This window comes from Empidonax traillii, unplaced genomic scaffold, assembly GCF_003031625.1.
Source record: "Empidonax traillii isolate 1590-97213 ecotype Southwest subspecies unplaced genomic scaffold, ASM303162v1 scaffold243:size714344, whole genome shotgun sequence".
In the NCBI taxonomy this organism is placed as follows: Eukaryota; Metazoa; Chordata; class Aves; order Passeriformes; family Tyrannidae; genus Empidonax; species Empidonax traillii.
Window position 1 is genome coordinate 682,582 of NW_020955436.1, and position 21,249 is coordinate 703,830.

The 21,249-nt window shown below is 35.6% G+C and overlaps 1 protein-coding gene across 1 annotated transcript in view; it reads left to right on the top strand.

Annotated features, from left to right (window-relative positions):
* Positions 1–21,249, top strand: part of COL21A1 (collagen type XXI alpha 1 chain) — a gene marked incomplete at its 3' end in the record, with an annotated part of 55,778 nt that overhangs the window by 25,827 nt on the left and 8,702 nt on the right. The window contains exons 14-16 of the mRNA XM_027888658.1: positions 379–432; positions 511–564; positions 4,580–4,633. Coding sequence (XP_027744459.1) covers positions 379–432; positions 511–564; positions 4,580–4,633 — 162 coding nt within the window. The remainder of the gene's footprint in view (positions 1–378; positions 433–510; positions 565–4,579; positions 4,634–21,249) is intronic.

Here is a 21,249-nt window from a genome sequence, read left to right on the forward strand (position 1 = left end):
AAAAGGAGTGAGGCTGATAGTGGCCACGAAGAGAGATATTTTAATCTGTCATTTTTATAAAGCAGGGAGCGTATTTTGGCCATCCAAAGTTAAAAGTTACATTTTCATCTGCCTTTGTATTTTTTTCATGTGTTTATGGCTCTAGAGTTTTAAGCAATTTGAAAGAGAGTCTGTGTTAGCATTTCTATATTTTCAAATATATTTACGTTTCTGTAATGGGGTAGTTTTTAATTGACAGCTGCCTGTGCTGAGAAAGAAACAGATCTCCCTGTACATTTTCAAAATTAGAAATAACATGCATTAATTACAGGTTATATATACTGAATTTGCAGCATAAACAATGAGCATAACTTACTTTCCGTTTGCTGTTATTCTCAGGGTTCAAAAGGAGAGAAAGGTGATATGGGGTTTCCAGGGATGCCTGGCCGATCAGTAAGTTTTTTTAAGACAATTTGTCTTTATCTTTTGCTTGTTAATTCACCTACTGATCACTGGTAACTGTTCCTACAGGGAGACCCTGGCAGAAATGGGAAAGATGGATTACCGGGAAGTCCTGGTTTCAAGGTAGGTAGAAACATATATTCATACCTTGCCAAAGTCTTCAATAGCATTGCTATTGGTCTAAATAAACCCAGTTTATTCTGTGAAGAATAACTGGAAATTAAAACAATGTGGTACTAGGAAATGCAGAAGTTTACTGCAGCAGTGAGCAGATTTCATTCTTTTCAGTTGCTTTGTGAGCAGGGGCAAATCTTTTATTAAGAGTGTATTAATCATCCTTAGAGATTGTTTATACTTTGCCTTCCTTATCCTTTTGTGTTTATCTAAATCTGTGAATCTGTTAATGAGATTTATAAACAAGCATACACTGTAGAACTTAATTGGTTTTGAAGGGAGTTTCAGGAAAGTTAGGGGAAAGCACTTTCAGTATTGGATGTTTGTGTTCATATTCTCTTCCCTGTGCAATGACCTTTATATTGAATTCAGAACAGTTTTTCAAGTTGACTGAGTATCTGTCTACTCTAAAGAAGACTAAAGGATCTGATGTTTCTATAATGTATCACAGTTTGTGAGGGAGCCCCTGGTGGTCTAGGGGAAAGACACTGCACTGTCACCGCAGAGACCCGGGTTCGAGTCCCGGTCAGGGCCCCTCCCCGGGCAGATGGAGCTCGTTAGCCCATAAGGCAATCCATCTACATCCTGAGGACCTCGCTACCACCGTCCAAGGTTGCTTGGCCCTGGCAGATGAACCTCAGGATTAAAGGGTGGGCTCAGTTCCGCGCACACTGTGTCTCCCCTAAAAAATCCAATGCGCAGGCTGGAAGGTGGAAAGACCTTCCCCAGTTCTTCGTTCGCGAAGACTGGCCATTCATTCATTCACAGTTTGTGAGCTCACTGGATGTTTTTCTTGCCAAACTGTTGTTTGCACTTTTCTAATTTGTGAAAACGTGGACTTTAGCCGTATCAGTTTTAATTTCACAGGGGAAAAATTAATAATATGCAATGTATATGTTCAGTTGAATTGACTTAAAGAAGCTTTTAAATAGCAGCTTTTTCCCTATAATATTTTTCATAGTAATAAGGTAAGTATTTAGGGCTGCTTCAGAGTAATGTTACTTTAGTGTCAAAAAGTACAAGTGTACTTTAAAGTGCATTTGTCTAAATTTCTATTGCTTTAGTTGAAGATCTGAGTTTTCCATTTCATGACCATGCCTGTCTAGAGCAGTTGGGGATGCAGTTGGCATATCTGTGACATCTGCTGCAGCAGGGAGATGCGGTGCAAGACCTATGGAGACCTAAACCCTTCAGGCAGTAGCTGCCAACAAGGTGGATCCAGTAGGATTCCAGGCTCCTCCTCGCAGGCTGGAGGGGAATTTTGGTCATCTGGTGGACTAGCCTCCTGCTCACAAATGGGACAGCGCTGAATCCATACCAGGTTGCTCAGCTAGGTCTTGGTAACCTCTGTGGAGACTGTGCAGCTGTTCACCTTGTTCCGTCCTTGAATGTTTTCATCTGTGTGGTGACAACTGAGTGAAGCTCTTAGTAAATATAATAAATGCAGCTTCTAAAGTCACTAAGCTACTGACTGGTAACTGCTACAACTTTTGTGACCTCACTAATAAGTTTTCAGTCCTATTTCCTTCTCTTTGCGTAGCCCAGGTGATGTGTAAGTGCCATTTTAGAAGGACGTAGGTCTCCTCTAGGCGGTACCTCTCAGCCCAGTGTAGAAGCTTTGGCTGCCCTGTAACACCTCAATTAGCACCCATCATTTGTGATTTGGTAGCTAAATCAAGCCTTTGTTCGCTGTAATGGGGTTTTAGTGCCCTTACATGTCCCTAGACAACTTTGGATAGAATAGCATATGTAGGTGTCTTAATTCAAAGCTAAAGGGACGAGTTATCACTTACATGCAACACTACAGCACTGTTATCCGGAAAATCGCCCAACTTCCATGTATAACTGGGCATCCTGCGATTCAAAGATTTATTAGCAGAACACGTCTAAAATAAGAGCTTTTAGAAAGTATGTATAAAATTTAACTTTTATGAATAAACTCAAGTAATAAACTCAGATAAACTCAGTATTTCCTATTTCATTTGTTGTTCTTGGAAGGCCTAATTAGACTGTGCTAAAAGGTAATGGAGTAACTTTATGTTTTTTTAAGTGCCCTTACATTTACCACACTAAAATGCATTAGTAAAAGTTGTAAATCTTAATTATGGGAAAAAAATTCTCATTGCTCATTTTTCTTAAGTTAACTTCAGCAACCAAGAGCAGATTATTTCTACAATACTAAAGAACTTTATTTGTTGCTTGGTTTAGTTTTAAATACTCTTACATTAATTTAATTTTCGTCTTCAAATCCCATTGATACATGCCTACAAATTTTCTTTATGAATATAAACATATCTCTGACTCTTGCAAATATGTCCAGCAAAGACAATTGAACAGACATTCTTAAAACACTCAGCTAAGTTTGCGTCCATGGACATATGAGCTACCTGCGTTGCCCCTGAAGTCAATGCAGGTCTAAGTGATAATGTCAGAGGAGTCAAAGAAGGCAGACTCATAGGTACCAATTTAGTTGTGTACTTAAAAAGCCTGTGGTGCATTTGAACTGTATTAGTGTCCAAAGCATCCTAAGGGAACTGAAAAGTATGACATAAGTCCTGTGGAAAGCCAGTGCCTTTCTAGGAAGTAGAATCCTAGACAAGACACCCTTGGGTGTCTCAAATATGACCAAATGTCTGTGTGTGGCCAGTGGAATTCAGCTTCTGGTGGGTGATCAGCTGAATCAGTCCTCCAATAATTGTCCAAACTAGACGACTGTTGTCTGTGAAAGGAGCTTAGTTAGCTTTCATAAATTTACGTCAAACGAATCATCCTTTTTATATATATGTATCTACACACGCACACTGTACACAGAGATATCGGTGGAGGAGGAATTCCTTTTCTGATAATATAGAACACAGAAAAAAATAATTAGGTATTGATTTTTTTCTTCTACACTATTTGATAACATGGACAGGTAGAAGTCACAGTCAACATAACATTAGCATAAAATTTTACCTATCACTGGTGGCCATTTAGAATGAAGCATTATGTTGCTAATGGATGAATTTGGAGAGTACTTTGATCTGTTTTTATGCCTGTAAAAAATATACAGAGAATTCAGTATATTGGTTGTGTGAACGTGTGTATATTTAAACTGAAAGACATTTTCTGTAAAAAAAATTACTGTACAAAAATTATGACATACTCATTAGTTTTTATTCGTTTTATAAGATAGCTAACAGAAGCTGTATTCTTCATTGAAATATTTTGTCAGCTTGACTTTAACATCTGCTTGCTATAAAACATTGTTTCATTCTGGGCCTATAATCAAATTCAGAGCAGTAACAAACATGCTGTCTTTGAAGGAAATTTCTGTTGGAGCTTTCCTGTTTTTTTTACAATATTCATTCCAGGAAAGAATGTGAAAAAAGCATGCCTTGAAACCCAGATGCTACCCATTGTTACTTACAGTCCTCTTTTTATAATTTTAAGTTAAATATTTTGAGATTATTTTTTATATATTTAATTGTTCTTTGCATTTATTTTATGTGCTTTTATTTCTGGAATTGTTCTTCAAATTGTCAGAATAGTATCATATGTATTTTGAGTAACGTCATAAAGATTTGATAATTTCTGGTATTGCTGTATTCTAAAGACGTTTGAAATATTTTTCCATATATTAGTTGTACTAACAATTAGACAGTAGCAGTTTATTAATGTTTTATGCATTTCTTCAACCAGAAATTGCTGTTCTGATTGAAAAGACAATTGTCTCTCATCTCTTTTTGCAAACTATATGACAGCTCTCTGTTGTACACAGCATGAGGGAATATTGGATTGACAACACTTTTTACTGCACTTTAAACTGTTTTCAATATATGTTTATTTGCTGAAACCTTGATATTGTGTATTCGTTTGTAATTTTAATTATATTAAAAATAATAATTTACTATTTGAAATAATTGTTTTCATAATGCAAAGGAAATTTTTTTCTTAATTTTTTTTTTTTATTATTATTTTAAAGGGAGAAGTTGGGCAGCCTGGATCTCCAGGCCTAGAAGGACATCGAGGAGAGCCTGTAAGTGATTCAATTTCTGACATATCCTTATGTACTGATTTATTAGGGTTTTTGGGTTTTGAGGGTTTTTTAAATTAATGGCTGTCATACTTCATGTTTCATTCATATTGATTTGAATTGGTTGTGCTTGTTCATTTTCTGCTGTTCATCTTTAGATTTGATTTTATTAAAAGAAACAAAGAAACCCTTAAAATCAAAGACGCCTTAAAAGAAAGGATTCTTAACTATATTGCTTTTATATATACTTATATGTATATATGTTATACAATTATCTCATTATTGACTTCTTTCCTGTTGATATTATGATATAGGTGGATTTTAATAATTACTTACACAAGAAAAGATTCTGGATGATTTTAACTCTCATTTCTGCAACATGGTCTATCTTCTTCTATACACTTGTTAATGGCACTTAGAAAGTTTATTTTTTACACTGTCTATTTCCCCCTTTCCTTTGTCCAGCTTTATTGGTCTTTTACTTCCTTATATCTTGTCATACTGTCCATATTACCTGTATGTCTGTTCTTCTTGGCTTAGCTGGGGGCCATGCTTTTGCAGTTTTGTTTTGCTTATTTAGAAAGACTGTTCTTCTACTGATATTTGGGCAGCTCCTCAGGGCTTATTTTTCCTCCTCTTTATATCTGATAGCTTGGCTTTGCCCTCCTTGTTTCCTTGTTTCTCTCTTTAAGGCCAGCAGGCTGCTTGAAGCAGATGAGCCAAGATATCTGTAGAAATAACTGAGAGCTTTGAGTGCTGAGAGACAGCCAGCTGTCTTCAAACTATCAGTAATCCTTCTGTAGGCCAGTAGCAGTAAACGGAGCTCAGTTGGTAAAACACTGCTACATTTTGAATTTTAAGAGGAGGAGATACAGCTTTATACATTCAACAGAAATTTTGTGGTATGTAAAAGAGAGGCAGTACGTGTTACGTGGTACTGAGAGCTGGTAAGGAGTTTTGATAACTAGGAAAAACACTTCCAGCCGAGAAATTCTCAAACTCTTTCATTTAAATTTAATATGCATTCACAAAAAACTTTCTGAAACTCTATGAGTAGACTGTGAAGTGCTGGGAAATCATTCCCAAGATACTTTCTTCCTACTTGATTGGCTTAAGTAGAAAACACATATATTTTCTCCCATGGTCTTATTTTTTTCCTCCTTTTTCTGCTCCAAATAACTGTGAGGTGTTTTAACCTTTTACAGTCTGTGCTATCATCATATGTAAAAAAGACTGAAATTAAAAATCACACAATACAACTGAAGAGGTTTTGGTATACTTTTGGTTAGTACACTATAACAAACGTGTTAAGATAAAAATGAACTCTGTTATTGTCCCTAGCCTTGTTTTGTCTCTTTTCATTAAAAAAAAAACAAAAACAAAACCAAAAAAGGCATTTCTGACCCTCTTTCTGATTTGATAGCATTGGTTAAGTATGACCTGTAACTACTAAAGAAATACATTTTGGTTTAAAATTAATATAAATACTTCAAAATATAACATTTTAAACAGCAGTGTAAGCACATAAGTCCCATAATTTTGCTTTAAGGAGAAGTGAAGTGGCAGACCTAAGACATAAAAATTACTATGAAATCTTTGAAAATCAAAAAGTAATACAGAGGGAGACTTCCAATGTGTAAGCAACTACAAAAGATTTAAACAATCCTAAAAGAGCAAGTCAGATTGCATTGTATGCTTCATTTATAATCAGTGGAGGTTCTGAAGAGAAGAACGTCTACATGCTGACCATGAAATTGCCTCAAGGTAAACAGTAGGAAATGTAAGACATTGAGTCAGCCCTGCTCTGTTGCTGGTGTAGCACCAGACTGAATGTGTAAACATAGTTCTCCCATCTATTTAGAGCCCGGGGTGGGGGGAGCAAAGGCCATTTCTGTGTGGCAATTTTGTGGTAAAACTGTGTGTTTGGGCTGTGGAAAACAAGTTATCCTCAGCTGTTGGATATATGGGCTCCCCTGTTCAAGAGGGTGATTGACTTTCATACATTGGAAAGTGGGATGGGTTGTTGAGGGCTATGAGAGATGTCTTATGCAACTTACTGCTTCCATTGTTCCTGTTGTTCTTCCAGTGTGTACACTGAGGAACATAATATGTACAGTTGAATTGATCCATAACATGTAAGCAACTCCTCTCGGCTTCTCTTCTGTGGAATTCGGTGTGATCTTCTCTGGAGGGATACCCCTAAGAGTTATGGCACTGATGTGGAAGAGAAGGATTCAATTCTGCTGTGCTCTCTGCCCTCCCTGTGATAGACAGATAGGCTGCCTAAGCCCAAGACAGGCCTTGGATTCCACAGTACTGTGGAAACTGTGTGACTGTATCACTAACCAGCCACATGCAAGGTTAGTGGCCCTGGAATAGCTGAGCAGGTTGCATGGATATCCCACCCACAGAAACATATCTGCAGATAGTCTATTTCTTCTATTCAGCCACATTAGTGTTAGACATAGCCTAATTTGCTGAGCTGATCTTTTTAGAAATAGCCATCTTATGAAATAGCCATCTTATGATCCCTCTTGCTTTAGCAAGTAAGAAGAGCATGGCTGTGAAATGAATGCATCATGAGACAACGTCTAAGGGGCAGCTGATTAGGATGGAGCACCAACTGAACTCCTTTTGCCTCTAGTCTTTGAGAGGTGTGATTATTTTTTGGGCAGAATACTTTCTGGTATATTATTACTCTTATTAATCCCCAAAGTTATAAACAGGAAAACGTAGGTTGTAAAGCTAAGTAAATAAATCCAAGTCATGTGGTTGTTTTCCCTAGTAGTACTATTTGGAGCTTCAGTTAAGCAGGCCATCCCAGTTCCACCCACTCTGTGTAAGAGTAACATGACAGTATGAACAGAATAATTTAAAAAGCATTTAGCAAAGGTAGTAATCAAGCTCATTTTGCTTATGACAAAAAAAAGGCCATGCTGTTACTTGAATACTTTAGTGGCTAGTTATCTATCTTACTGATGACAAGCTGTTTTGATAAATGACTTCAATACACTTTTTTTTTTTTTTTTTGAGGGGCCAACGGTTTAAAGTATAGAATAAATCAAGATTTATTTAAACTTAATTTCAGCCTGACTTCCTTTTTTGACATAGGTAGAGTTTTGTCAGAGTTTGGTTTCAGTGGAAGCTCCTTGTGTTTACAATTATGCAGATGGGAACTCTGAAGTGAGTGCTTGCGGGTATAGCTGGCAGGACATTTATAGCACTCTTCTAAGCCTAGCATATGCTCTCCTGCCATAAGTAATATGTCTGAGCATTTGCAACTGCTCATGTTTACTCTCCAGAAATCATATTTTTCAGAAATACAGCTGCAAACACTTAAAATGGTAGAGTTTGCCCTCAATATTTAGGTCACATCACAAGACCTCAGATGTGGCCTCATTTGTGCCAGCGATAGCAACATATCACTGCTTTCAGCTTCTGACCTGACTCCCGCTGTTATGCCTATACTGCTAGTTTGTCTGTTGATCTTTCCTAACTGCATCAGGAATGCCAGATCTAGGTCAATGCATTCTCTGGAAGAATCTGTGTTTTATGCTAGGTAATGATACCAGAATTCTTTTTGAAGTATGTTCAAGGTACACTGCAAGATACAGCAGAAGTTGCAGTATTTTATTCGTAAAGCAGAAATCCTGAAAATAAACTGGTATAGCCACATATCCTGTATGTTTGGGAAGGAAACCTAAAGTTAATGTAATTCTACTGTATCTAAAGCCCTGCTGAGATTTATAGGAACCAAAGAAAGAAGATTCCTGATGTAGTTATATAGTACTATGAAGATCAAAGGTTTTTTTGTTATTAATTTCCTCTCTGTGTCATGTAATGTTTTGCTTGATGCACTGTATGTTAATGTTATGTTGGTTTGTACCAGTTATAGTTATTAAGATGACATTTACTCAACATTTGTATTTTATATTTACATTTACATACTGAGTTATGAAATGCTTCAGATTAAAACAAACCTAAAAACTCTGTTATGTATCTATACAATAGGCCTTGTAAAAAAATTTCTTTCTGAAAGTGTTACTTTATTTTTTTTATGCAACTAGTCTAATTATTGTATTTCTATCTCCTGGTAGATTAGAAAGATGCTGTCATGTTTCTGGTGCTCAAAAGATCATGTGTTGTGTGAATTTATTATTTATGGAAATGTCCCATAGAGTACTAGATACTCATTCAGATTTTATATTGCCTTAAATTTGGCACTTCTGTAAAGGACCACTCTCTTTGCAAGTAGTATATAAAGAAGAAATTATTTCCTCTCAGTTTTTAAGATAAAAGAGATCAGGAGACTCAAGAAACTGGTTGCGTGAGTCTATCAAAATTCTTAGTTTCAGATCTGATATTCATGCTTTTCCATTAGTCTGAGATGCCTTGATAGTGGGAGCTGAACTCTGCTGTCCTGCTTTTCAAAAGTGTCAGCATTACAGTCATAACAGATATACAGACTAACATTTTCTCTGCCGATGATGTCTTGTGGTCTCAAAAAAATACCTTATTTCTTTTTTCTGGCTTTTACCTCTCAATACATTTATGTATGAAGCAAAATTGCTACTTGGCTAGGGTGGGATTTTTATGCATACGCAACTGACTATGGTAGGCATATGCCATTCATCATCAATTGTTTGCAAGAAGGTTTGGTTAATTGAATTAGCTTTTTCATTATTGTATCCTGATTCCTTCTTCTAATTTCTGAACTGTTGCAGTAGACAGGGCAGTCTTGCTGATGACTTTCTGAGTGCTGGAGCTACTGTAACGGATGTTGTTAGTCTTGTTCCCACTTGAGGAAGGGAAGATGACAGCTTTGACTGGGTAATACTTTCAGCAATCATTCATTTATTACATTGTGGTTGCTGTAAACTCAGACACATTTTTTAGACTGAATGCAGGTTTTTCTGTCAAGTATAACTTTTAGGTTCATTTTAGGTGTATTTATTTTAGCAGACTTAGTTTGCAACCTGGGTTATCTTCATTCTGACTGACAGGTTATTTTAATTAGATTCATTCCATACTACGTTTATAGCAGAGTTAATTGCTGTTCAGAAGATAAATATGAGATTGGTGCTCTAATTGAACCAATAATAAAGACTTCTAGAATTTCAGACAGGCTAATCTGAGTTACTTTATTATTCCTAGTTGACAAAAATTATATAAAAACGTGACAGTATAGTTGCTGATCCAAAGTGTATTGAAGTCAATGGAAGGATTCCTGTTGAGTTCAGTCTGGACTGAGGCCACAATAAATGCTGTAAGAAACTTGGACTCATCGACCTAACACTTGGAAAATAGTGCCTGCTTTTCTAAGTTGTAAAGCTAACAGTTCTCGTCCATCTAATTCTCACTTTCTGACTGATTTCTAATTTCTAAATTTCTTTCCTCACGCAGTATGAAATTAGGTTAATTATATTAATTTTCCAGAATTATAGTGTCTTCTTTGTTTTGTCTACAGAGACTTGGGAAAGTTATTTTTTAAGTTAATACGATTTTCAATTTGATAACTTTGGAAAATCAAGCGGAGAAGAGGTGGTATACCTTGCTGACATTTAGCACTGTTTTATAAATGTCAAGTTAACAAAGGCAATTTCTTAAAAGTTGTAAGGAAGTATAGAAGGAGCTCTAGTTGTAAACCTGCTATGGGCGTGAATAGCGTATGCTATAAATAGTTATAAACGGTACTCAGAGTAGTCTGTTTTTTGCTTGTATTCTGTAGTGGCCTTCTTATGGCTACCCTGGCACTTTTCTTACTAACTCATATGCTAGTAGAAGTTAGATGCCAGCATTCCTCCCCCATTGCAGCTGGTTTGTAAACACAGCGATAGAAATACCTCTAACCAATGTGTTGTACCAATTTAAAATCTCCCTACAGGCTTGAGCGGTATTACAATAAAGAGATGCTTGTCATTTGTTAAAATGTATCTTAATAATTTGTCAATCTTTTATAAGTTAAAAAGTCTGTTAAAACAATGTGTTTCTGAAAAAATTGTCCTACAATGGCACTTGAAGGTGCAGCACTGTTAAAGGGTTCAGTAACTACTTCTAAGCATAAAATTAGTGGTAGTGATTATTTATTTATATTCCATGACTGATTTCGATGCATTAGTCCTGTTTATACACAAACTCAAAAGTTCTTCTGAAGAGTCTGATTTCTTCTATGAATTAAAATAATTTGCAGTATTTATTGGAAATTTTTATGTAGAGACTTTAAGCTTGGTATTATACTTCTTGATTATCTGTACTGGAAAGTGAGCTTTAATTCCTGGGTGAGTGCTTTGGCATAAGCTTATAATGTCTGTAGAGTAAGACACATGTTGTTCTACCTGTAGTTTTTTCCCACTGAGGGAATGATAATACTTCATACTGTAGCTTCAGCCTTCAGCTGTCATGTTTTCAGCTTGGCTTAGTTTCAAACCAGATTCCTAGGCTCCATCTATGAGGGAATTAACTTAGTGGTGTGGATGTGTACATTACACATCAGATATCATCTCTCATGATAATATTCGTCAAGAATACACAGAGTCATAGAATCAGCCAGGTTGGAAAGGACATCTCAGATCATCAAGTCCAACCCTTGATCCACTACCACCACGGTTACTAGACCATGGCCCTAAATGGTCTAGTGCCCGTGTTTTTAAGATGAGACATCCAATCTCATCTTAAAAACCTCCAGGGATGGAGAATCCACCACTTTTCCGGGCAGCCCATTCCAATGCCTGATTACCCTCTCTGTAAATAATTTCTTCCTAATATCTAACCTAAACCTCTCCTGGCAGAGCTTAAGATCATGCCCTCTTGTCCTACTGATAGCTGCCTGGGAAAAGAGACCAATCCTCACCTGGCTACAACCTCCTTTCAGGTAGTTGTAGAGAGTGATGAGATCTCCCCTGAGCATATAAACATTTGCCCATTTACATGCTTGTGCATTTAGGAAACTGGGGGCCTTCGTATCAGTTGTGGGACTTTCTATAGAGATTTTGTTTTGTATTTGAGCATTATAGCTAAACAACTTAAGTGGGAAAAAGTCAGCTTACCATAACTGATTATTATTCAAAAGCATTTCTGATTAGTTGTTTTATGTTACTTTGGGCAGATGTAGAGATACATTTCAAGTATATTAGTTAACATAATACTGCTTGGACTGAAAAGAAAAAAAAAAAGACTTAATTCTTAAAAATTACTTGACTTGTTCAAGTGGAGATTTTTGAGAATTTGAATGGGCAAATCCACAGCACTGTAAACTGATTCCGTATTCTTTATCAGAAATTTGTTTTCTCCCAAATATCAGTTAAAAATCTGATTGTTTGCTGAATTGGCTTAAATTAAAGAATTATAACAACATAATCTCTGTGTGTGTGCATGTGCACCCATAATCAGTTCACCCTGCTAAGAAGGGAATAAGTACTAAAGATCTTGAAAGATCTAAAATGCTTAACATTCACTTCCTTTGACGTGTAATATTTAAAAAAGGACTCATTTGCATTTTTTTGGATGCATCCGATGTCAATAGTAATACTTAGGGCAATCCTGAACTGATTTCATACAGCCAAGAAATGCTTTTCTGAAGGAGAGGCTTGAAGAGAATGTTTGGCCCTGGTATATGTTGTATATTGGGCGGGTGTCTGACATTTTAGTGCCAGGAAAGTTGGTGTTTATACTTCCAGTAAACAGTGTTTCACATCTGGTGAATAATCTTGAAACAGCAATATCTCTGCCTTATTCTTGAGTTGAGTTTTCTTCTCAACTCCCACAGTTTTCAAGGAACGTGTCAAGAATTGTCATATCCTCCCATAATGTAGATAAAACATTTGAAATTACATCTTTAACAAAAATAGATTTTGTATATTTCTCAGCAGAAGGATTATTATGGGGATCAGAAAGAAAAAAAAAAAAGCTTAGTGAAATAGTTATGAATTTGAATGAACTTCTGTCAGCCAAAGTAGCCAACAGACCCTCTTGGGCAGCAGTATCATCACATGGTTTTGGCATGAGTTACTTATATATGCATCACCTTTAAACCAAAATATAATGTGACAAAGTATTTGAAATAATTGAAATAACATTTTTTCAGTTTATGGGGAAGAAAGAGCAAAAAACGAGAGAAAAAAAAAGTTCTTTTGTAACAGAGAAGATATTTCACCAGTAAACATCCCTTTTATGTATTTAAAAGGAGTTAAAAGCAAACAAGATGCAATACATTTTTTTCTCTTTATGTTTAAATCTGTTGCAACAATGCCAGCTTTCATATTTGTGTATTTATCTATGCTAATTCTCCTCTTTCAAACATATTTCAGAGGTAGGATATAAAATACCTAAGCTTTCAGTATCTATACTAATAGAATTAAAAATATTTTTAGTAACAATAAATGGTAATTTAAACATTAGGTTTTAGGCATAAATGAAATATGTAGAACGTATTAATTTAGTTTACCAGATCACAAATAAGAATGCCCTTTTTGTGTTGCTTTTCTGCGTAATTCACAGGAGTTTTCTTCAAGATTATTGCTCAGCAGCTGTGTTCAATCGCACAGAAAGTGTCATGTCTGTCAGAACATGTTATACTGCAAAATGCACTGATAGGTGCATGTCCAAAGTAACAAATCACTGCATATGGTGCTTCCTGCAGTCTTTCAATGTGTGAGGCAAGCTATGGAAAATCAAGGTGGATCTGAATTTTTTGGCACTGTTTTAACATACACTGCAAAATGTTTTGAGTCTTTGAATATTTTTAAGACAATGAAATTTTAGCTCTAAGTTAATAATTTATGGTGAATAAAAGCAGAGTACGTGTAGGACTTTTTTCCCCCATTTATGGTATAAGTACAAAATGCAGACTAAACTTTTTAAACTGTCCATTGGTAATTCCACATAGTCATGAGCAATGCTATAGGGGCTAATGCTTCACAGTGCAATTTCATATTTCATTTTTAGGCACACGAGTATCAATTCTCACTGGTTTGTATCATTGCATTTTGACATAATGGTAATGTAAAGTGTGTTTTGTATCTTAGTAGTATGACTCAAAGACGAGTTTCTAGATATACTCAAATTCTCATCTGTAGAGCACAGGGATGTGGTGTTTCAGGTTTCTAGGGAAAGTGCCCTCTTCTTTGTAAGAATGGCATCTCTTTTAATCTTCATGCTAGGCCATAATCAAAAGAAGAGAGGTCTGAATTCTTTTAACACGTCCCCTAAATTTTTCTGTCTTCTCTAATACACTATGAACATTAAGAATTAGCATTTTCATTTACAGCTTAGGTAAGTTCCAATGCTGGAATTTCCAATGACTCTGAAGACTAAACAGAAACTTCCCTCAGCTGATTGCTGTTCTTAAAACCCAAACATAAAGAGTAGGCTATGAATAAAGAAGGCAGACTGTAGCAGACATAAATATTTATTATTTATTATTGCAGTTATATTCTGTGCTTCACAACATGTTTATGGCAAGTTCCTTAACCACAAGTAGAAAGAGGTTTACCTAAAGGATATTTGAATTTCCTTCCTCTGATCCAACTTCAACAGAGTGTAGCCAGTGTAGTGTAGCCAGTTTTCTAGCTAGTTATCATTCTTCTTTAGTATGGAAGAAGCTAGAGAGAAGACTTGAACCTGTGTCCTCTCAGAAGGTTTGAGGTACAACCTCATGTAATCAGGGTGGTGACCCTTGATATGAAGCAATCTAGCTGTGTAACTCCTTGAGAGGTATAAGTGCTGTATCTGGGCATGAAATCTACAGTCTATATTCTGATAATTATCCAGGATAGTTTTCATTTTCTCTCATTTAGGTAAGGAGACATATTTAGTCTATTTCTTTGATATGGTTGTTCTTTGATATGAAACTGTCCCATGACTAAATAATTATCTCAACTAGGAGGGGTCATTTTCTTCTGAAATTGTCCTTTTGTTTTGACTGGGTTAGACAGTTTAGATTTTTAGATTAATTAAATTAATTTGAATTGAACCTCTCCAGAAAATGTGCAACTGAAAACCAAGCAAACAACCTAAAGCACGGCTTCTTTTTAAGTTTCGTATTCAAGTGGTTGTTGGGCTCTCAGAGTATTTAGGTACTTGTTATGCTCCTTCCGTGTTTCCTTCGTGATCAACAGCATTGCATTATTCTTCTGCAGGCTCATGCCAATTGTTGAAGATAGATGTCATGTACTTTGTAGTGTAGAGTTAGGAAAGATACAGAGAAGTTAAGTAAAGGAGATCTGTATTATTTGTGAGCCTTATAAATCCTTTCATCAGAGAAACCACATTAGTATTGCTTCTACTCAATACTTTTGCTATAAAGAAGATGATAGTTTTGTAACTGAGATCAGTTGGTTCACCTCACTTTAGGAAGCAGCAAAGACAGTTGCTTGTCCACAAAGAATTTTAAATGTGAAACTGAGAAGCTCATACTCAAGTCTCAGGCAATCAAGTAAATATAGTGCTAGAAAATTTAAGGAAATTCCATAGAGTGGGTGTTTTTATTATTTTAATCCTTATATATTGAAATACTGTGAATTGAAGCTGTAGAAAGTCTTGTCAGAATACAGTCTGGCTTCTCATCCATAACAAAACAAAAACCTAAACAATCTTTGATCATAGTGAATTTAAATACAATTTAAATTATTGTATTAATTTACAATACAATCAATTTTAAGGTTTAACTAATGTTTCTGCTAATATTTTTAAACTATTTAAGATGCAAACTTTGGTTCTTACTGTGTAAATTAGTGTTTGCTGTAGTAATTGGTTTTAGTGATTAAATTTAGTCTTAGTGATTGCTGTGTGAGCCAAGGTGTGATTTTCTTTCTTTGTGCTCTGAAGGGTGTGGTCCCAGTCTCTGCTCCAACTTTTCTTAGCTATTTCTTAAACAGGTAAGGACTGCAAACAGACTCAGACTAAAGGAATTATCACAGAACCTTTTCTCTGAGAATGGACAGAAGTGTGTAGAAAATTATATTTTTTTCACCTGTTATTTACTGCCAGCTCTTTTGGGACTTCCTTAGCCAAAAGTACATGCTGACCCATCCAGTTTAATAGCTAGCAATGGACCAATTCTCTAGGAATTTTACTGTCCTTTTTGGAACACAGTTTTACAGTTTTCTTTTGCTGCATCTTGTGACCAATTTCACAGTGTGCAACATATAAGGGGAAAAAAAAAAAAAAGCATGATTTGTTGTTAAACTTACTCACTGTAATTTAAGTGAGTGGTTCCTTACTATGGGAAAGGGATATAGCTGAAAATTCTGTCCTTCTGCATCCTTGTGACCTGTGTGAACAGAACTTGTTGGTTTCGTGTCGGGTGCAATTACTGTCCTTTGAGAAGCTTCTACTATCCTCAGCCTGCCCTTTCTTGTGTGTGAAAGGTGCTCAAATGGTGTCATAAATTTTTCTCCATAATTTAAAGAGAAATTTTAAAGCATTTTGAAGGCATGTAACTGCTTGAGTATCAGTGTGTTTACAAGTGAGTGTCAAACGTGGGTCAGTTCATCAGCTTTTGGAAGTCTGTAAGCTTTTTAGACAGATTGAATGTTGGTTTTCACAGTCTCTAAGGCTGATGCCAGCATGATAGGCAGCAGGAGGGCATCGTAGCATCATCACCTGCAGGCCTGGGAGCTCTGATTTTGTCTGCCTATCTTTGGATCCACAAAGATTTGACAGGTCTGATACTCAAATTATACTGTAGATTGCTTACAAGAAACAGTGACACCAATTTCAGTATGTGAAAATATATATGCCGTTTTCATTTTCTATTAGTATTTCCAGCTTTCAAATTGCAGTTGTCCAAGGTCTGTGTTGTGGGCAGTGCAATAGGGGTCACTGTTCCACATTCAGCATGTGTGTTCTGTTTCTAATAACTGATTTGCCAATGTTTGAAAACTCTGGTCTTATAACTGCAGATGTCTTGGTAATGCTTTTTCCTTTCCCAAATTTAATTTAAAGGGTCTATGCTAGTCTGGTGGATAGTAATTATGTCTGTAGGAATGCTTCTTTGTATTTAGCCTTTTTTTTTTTTTTTTGGTCTTCAATTCCAACTACTCATTAGTAGCAGATGGGGCTTCACTGAATTTGTTTTCCATATATTTTGCTAGTTTGCCCAGTAGTAAGGTTTTATACGTTATCCAAATTTGCTTTGTGTCTTTCATTCCATTAAGATTATCAAGGATTTGCTGTAATCTTTTATGAAGTATTTTGACTATTGTAATTTCATCTAAATTATGGCTACACTTTTACTTTTTTGCATGCTTCCAGTAAAACTTTCACGTATCATCAAGTGTGCTTTTTCAAGTAAGGATCAGTAATACATAAACAGTTGTATTTTTCAGGTGTTTAAAGAACATATGAATAGATAGGTGTCATTTGTGAATTTCCTTCTGTTGCTATAGTTCATGTAATGCTCTTTAGTGTCTTCCCAGAAGCAGAGTTGCAGATTTTCCAGAGGGGGAGGAACCATTAGATTGAAACATGATTCAGAGAATGCATATACACTAAAAGAGTCATCTTTTTATCAGAAGAAAATATGATAATAAAGGTAGTTAAACTAATGTTCTCTACATCTGCTTGGCGAATTGAAACCAGTTTGATCAGAAGAGCTTTTGGAAATACTCTATAATTTTGCATTTTCCAGTGATAGAATTTTATGATTATGGATATGTTACCTGTAGCCTAGAAACTCCTACTTTCCATAGTAGGACATACTGTCCTACGAGGCACTGAAGAGATGGGGAATGTTAAGGGCAGTAGCAGAAAATGAAGAATAGAATAAGCTAATAAATACTAATTTTAGGAGTAAAATAGGTTCTGTTTTGTTCTGGAAAAAGTTTTTGTGTGTGCTTCCTTCTGCTCTTTGCAAGCATAAAATTAAACATGGAGGGGGATGCAAATAATCCATTATACTAGCTAGAAAAAGAGGGAAGTATTTTGAAAAACGTAACTGGTTTCTTAAGTAAAAATGCTTACCCCTAGTTGATCTGCATATAAAACTTCAGGCAATTTCCTAAATGGATTTTTTGTGAGGCTGCATGGAAGCAAATCCAGCTGTTTAATATAATCCAAAACAAAAAGAGACACCTCATGATTAAAGAAAGCTACAAGAAAATTTTTCCAAGGATTGTGAAACCATGTTCCTTTTAGAGTTAAATCCATTCTATCTGTCAGATATTGTCAAAGAATGGAAGATTTATTTAAGTTGCTAAAGCTGGGGTAAAATAGAATATTTATACAAAATTTTATAAGTGTCGTAATTGAGGCTCATCATCACAGTAGGAACAAATCCATACTTTTGGCTGTTCTGAAGTCCTAGTGGTGTGGGGGACTTCAGCTGAGGAAGACTCTACAGCTGAGAAAGACTGCATCCATGGATTGAGTTTTATACCAAGATGAGATTCATTCTGCAATGAAGTTTGAGACAGACAAGTAGACATAAAGGTTTGTGGGACTTGGTTTCCTAGGGATTGGCACCAAGAGCCATTGGAGTTGTATGAGGGCAGCTGCAGCATCTGACATGCTCAGTTTTTAAAAGAGCAAAGTGACATCTTTTCGAAGGGTAGATATGCTATCCCACAGCACCTTCAGTGACACTAGATATAATTTCAGTTATCTACATGGCATTTAAATGTCTCTTTAGGTCCTGGGGGTACCCTGCAAAGCCTCCCCAGGTCTGTAACCAGAGCTTAGAAAGCTGACAGGCTTCTAGGTACACAGGGATAACACAGTGAATAAAGGGTAAGGACAGCAGTGTCTCAATAAATAAAAAATCTTAGTTAGCTGCCAGATTAATACATGATCACATTAGTTTTCCGGCAGAAACTCAGCAGCATGTGATAAAACTGCAACTGAGAATCTTTAGATGATTTTAAATACATGGTTTTAAACCAAGGAATTAGATCTCTTGCTGGCTTTAAATTTCATGTGATTATAGCACTTGCTGATTAAGGTGAACATAATGAATAGTATTACAGGCTTTTTTGGTGTAAGAGAAGACTTCCCATTTAAGGAGAAATTTAAGATACAGGAGGAAGACATTTGAATGTATTAAAGGTAACTGACAAAGTTAGATTCATGATGCTGAAAGAACTAAGGCAGTGCTTATGATTAGCTTAATTTTTAAATATGAAGAAGCACTGGATGTGTTAAATGAAGTTTGATGTAAAAGTAAAAGGGGAGCAGATTTCTTGATTTGGAAGTATAAAGATAATCCAACTCATATAAAGACGGAAATCACTGCAGCACAGTAGATGCTTTGGTTTTTAGCTATTCTGGCTAGAAATGTAATGTTACATTTTATTGGTATTATAGCTGCATATATAATAAGTACAAACTATTTAACATTTGTTTTCTGGAAAGAAAAGGAAAAGAAAATTTTGAATTACAACTCCTTTTCTTATTTCATATGAACAAAATGTTGCTTGATAGCTTTGCAAAGGACATCCCCAAAGGCACTGTAGGCCAGTGAATCATGAATTATTCCATACCATTGATTCTGTTACTCCCAGTGAGTGGCAGTTTTCCCATTTGTAGCCGTTCCAAACATTGTTTTTCCCTTAGTGGCAGAAAAATTGCATGATTAATGTGTTTCATATTAAGTTTTGATTAAACACATGCGTTTGTGATAATTTTAGTTGCAATATAGTCTTCAAAAAAAAAAAAAGATTTTTATCTTGCAAATGGAGTAAAAGTGGTTGCTTTGCAGAATACTTTAAAATAAAAATACATTTTGTTCATAATTAAAATAAGATTTCTTTAACAGTTGATGTTATGTCACCCTATTAAACATAACTTCCTATTAAAAGTGCCTCATTACTCATGGTGGACTGAAAAAATGCACAGATTGTGAGGATTTGTACTGCATATGAAATCTCTGTTTAGTAACAAGATACGTTTCCAAAGCTTGATTTGACTTTTGACCTGGAAGTTAGGGAAGAAACTTATAATATCTAAACTCCTTTTTAACCTTGTCTTCTGAGAAAGTGCAGATAATTCTAATTGGCATAACCAGAGATTATCCATATAAAAGAAAGTAATAGATTGAGACAGATCGTGAGAAGGAACCCAAATTTAATTTTTTTTAGGCATTCTGGAGCTGATCCTGTAGAAATTAGTCTTTATAATTACTGAACCATGCAAGCTACACAGAAATAATTCTTCTGGGAAATATCATTCTTTAGACCAAATTAGCCACTTCATTCTCCTCTTTTTGTGCCAACTGACATGTGGAGAGTAACTGAAAATCACCACACGTACTGTGGGAATCACATCTGCATAAGCGATAGATTCATTCTTAGCTGAGTGAATGTCAATGAACCATAAGAGAATTTTAGGGGTTTGGATCAGCTCTCACTGAAATAAGAGCCTAAGTTCTGTATACTTCAGTAGTGCAGACTCAATCAAAAGGGAAAAAAGGAAGGGGAAAAGGAAGTCAATATGACTTCGTTTTACAATCATTTTTCTTTGAGTTTTATCTTTCTTTGTTACTGATATAAAGTTAAATGTCTTGTACCAGCAATTTATTTTAACCAAGAAAGATCAACATAGCTCAGCAGGACATTGTGTTTCTCCTTCTAGGCATGCTTATATAGTGGTAAATCATTTGCTGTGTTGGATAAGTATGTGGAACTGTCCTCTCTCAGCCCTCCAAATTGCATAGAGATGTAAACGCGGAAAGCTTTGGTACATCTGTTTAGGTCGAGAAGGTTGCTACCTAGAGGGAGTTTTTTTCAGCATATTTGATATTCTATTTTGTATTACAGGTACAGATATCATAATTTGGGTTTATATTTTACAGTTACAGAAATAAATAATTAAATTATTAAATGTTATATTAAATAATTATACTGCGAACTCGTGGGCGGGTCTGGAAGTTCCTAAATGTGGTGACAAATATGCCCTATTTCCCATCTCTCTATTTGTGCAAAAGATCTATAGGAGGGTTTTGGACAAAAGTTAAGCAAGAAGAGTTATGTTACATAATGTGAGTAAAAGTCTCAGAACGAGGCATTGTTTTCAAGTCTTTTTATTACATTATTTGATCTCTTTTTTTAGTGATAGGTACACTGGAATTTTGATGGCCTGTAAAATGCTGAAGTTGTCATTGTTAACTCATGTGCCATTGACCAATGAACTGTTTCTGCTTGGTGGGGTCATTACTAACTAGAAGTGAGTGTAAACTGCAAAAGTATGGAACTATCTTTTGCACAGATGTAATCCATATGGAAACTATCAGTTGTTACATTCATGTTATTTTTTTCCCATAGAATGCATTTGTTTTGGTGGTGTCTGTAACAGTCCTCCTGTCTTCACTGCAGCATATTTTTTTCAATATTAGATTAAAATGCAATGTCTTTAAACAAAATTCTTGACGCAGGTTAATGATGGTACAAGTAAGAACAGCATCTCTCCAACAAATTTTAATCATTTTACCTGAGAGAAAAAAATAGACTAACTGAATGTAGACTTCAGTTTGAAGCATACACAGAGTTTTGTTTTAAAGCTGAATTATGTTCACTTAAATGGTCGCTGTAAGGAAAATGTGAGACATACTGCAGAGCTGAAAAATCACTGATACTGAGGAAATGGCAGAGATCTTCAGGTATTTATGGAGGTGGAAGCTAGTGTATCTC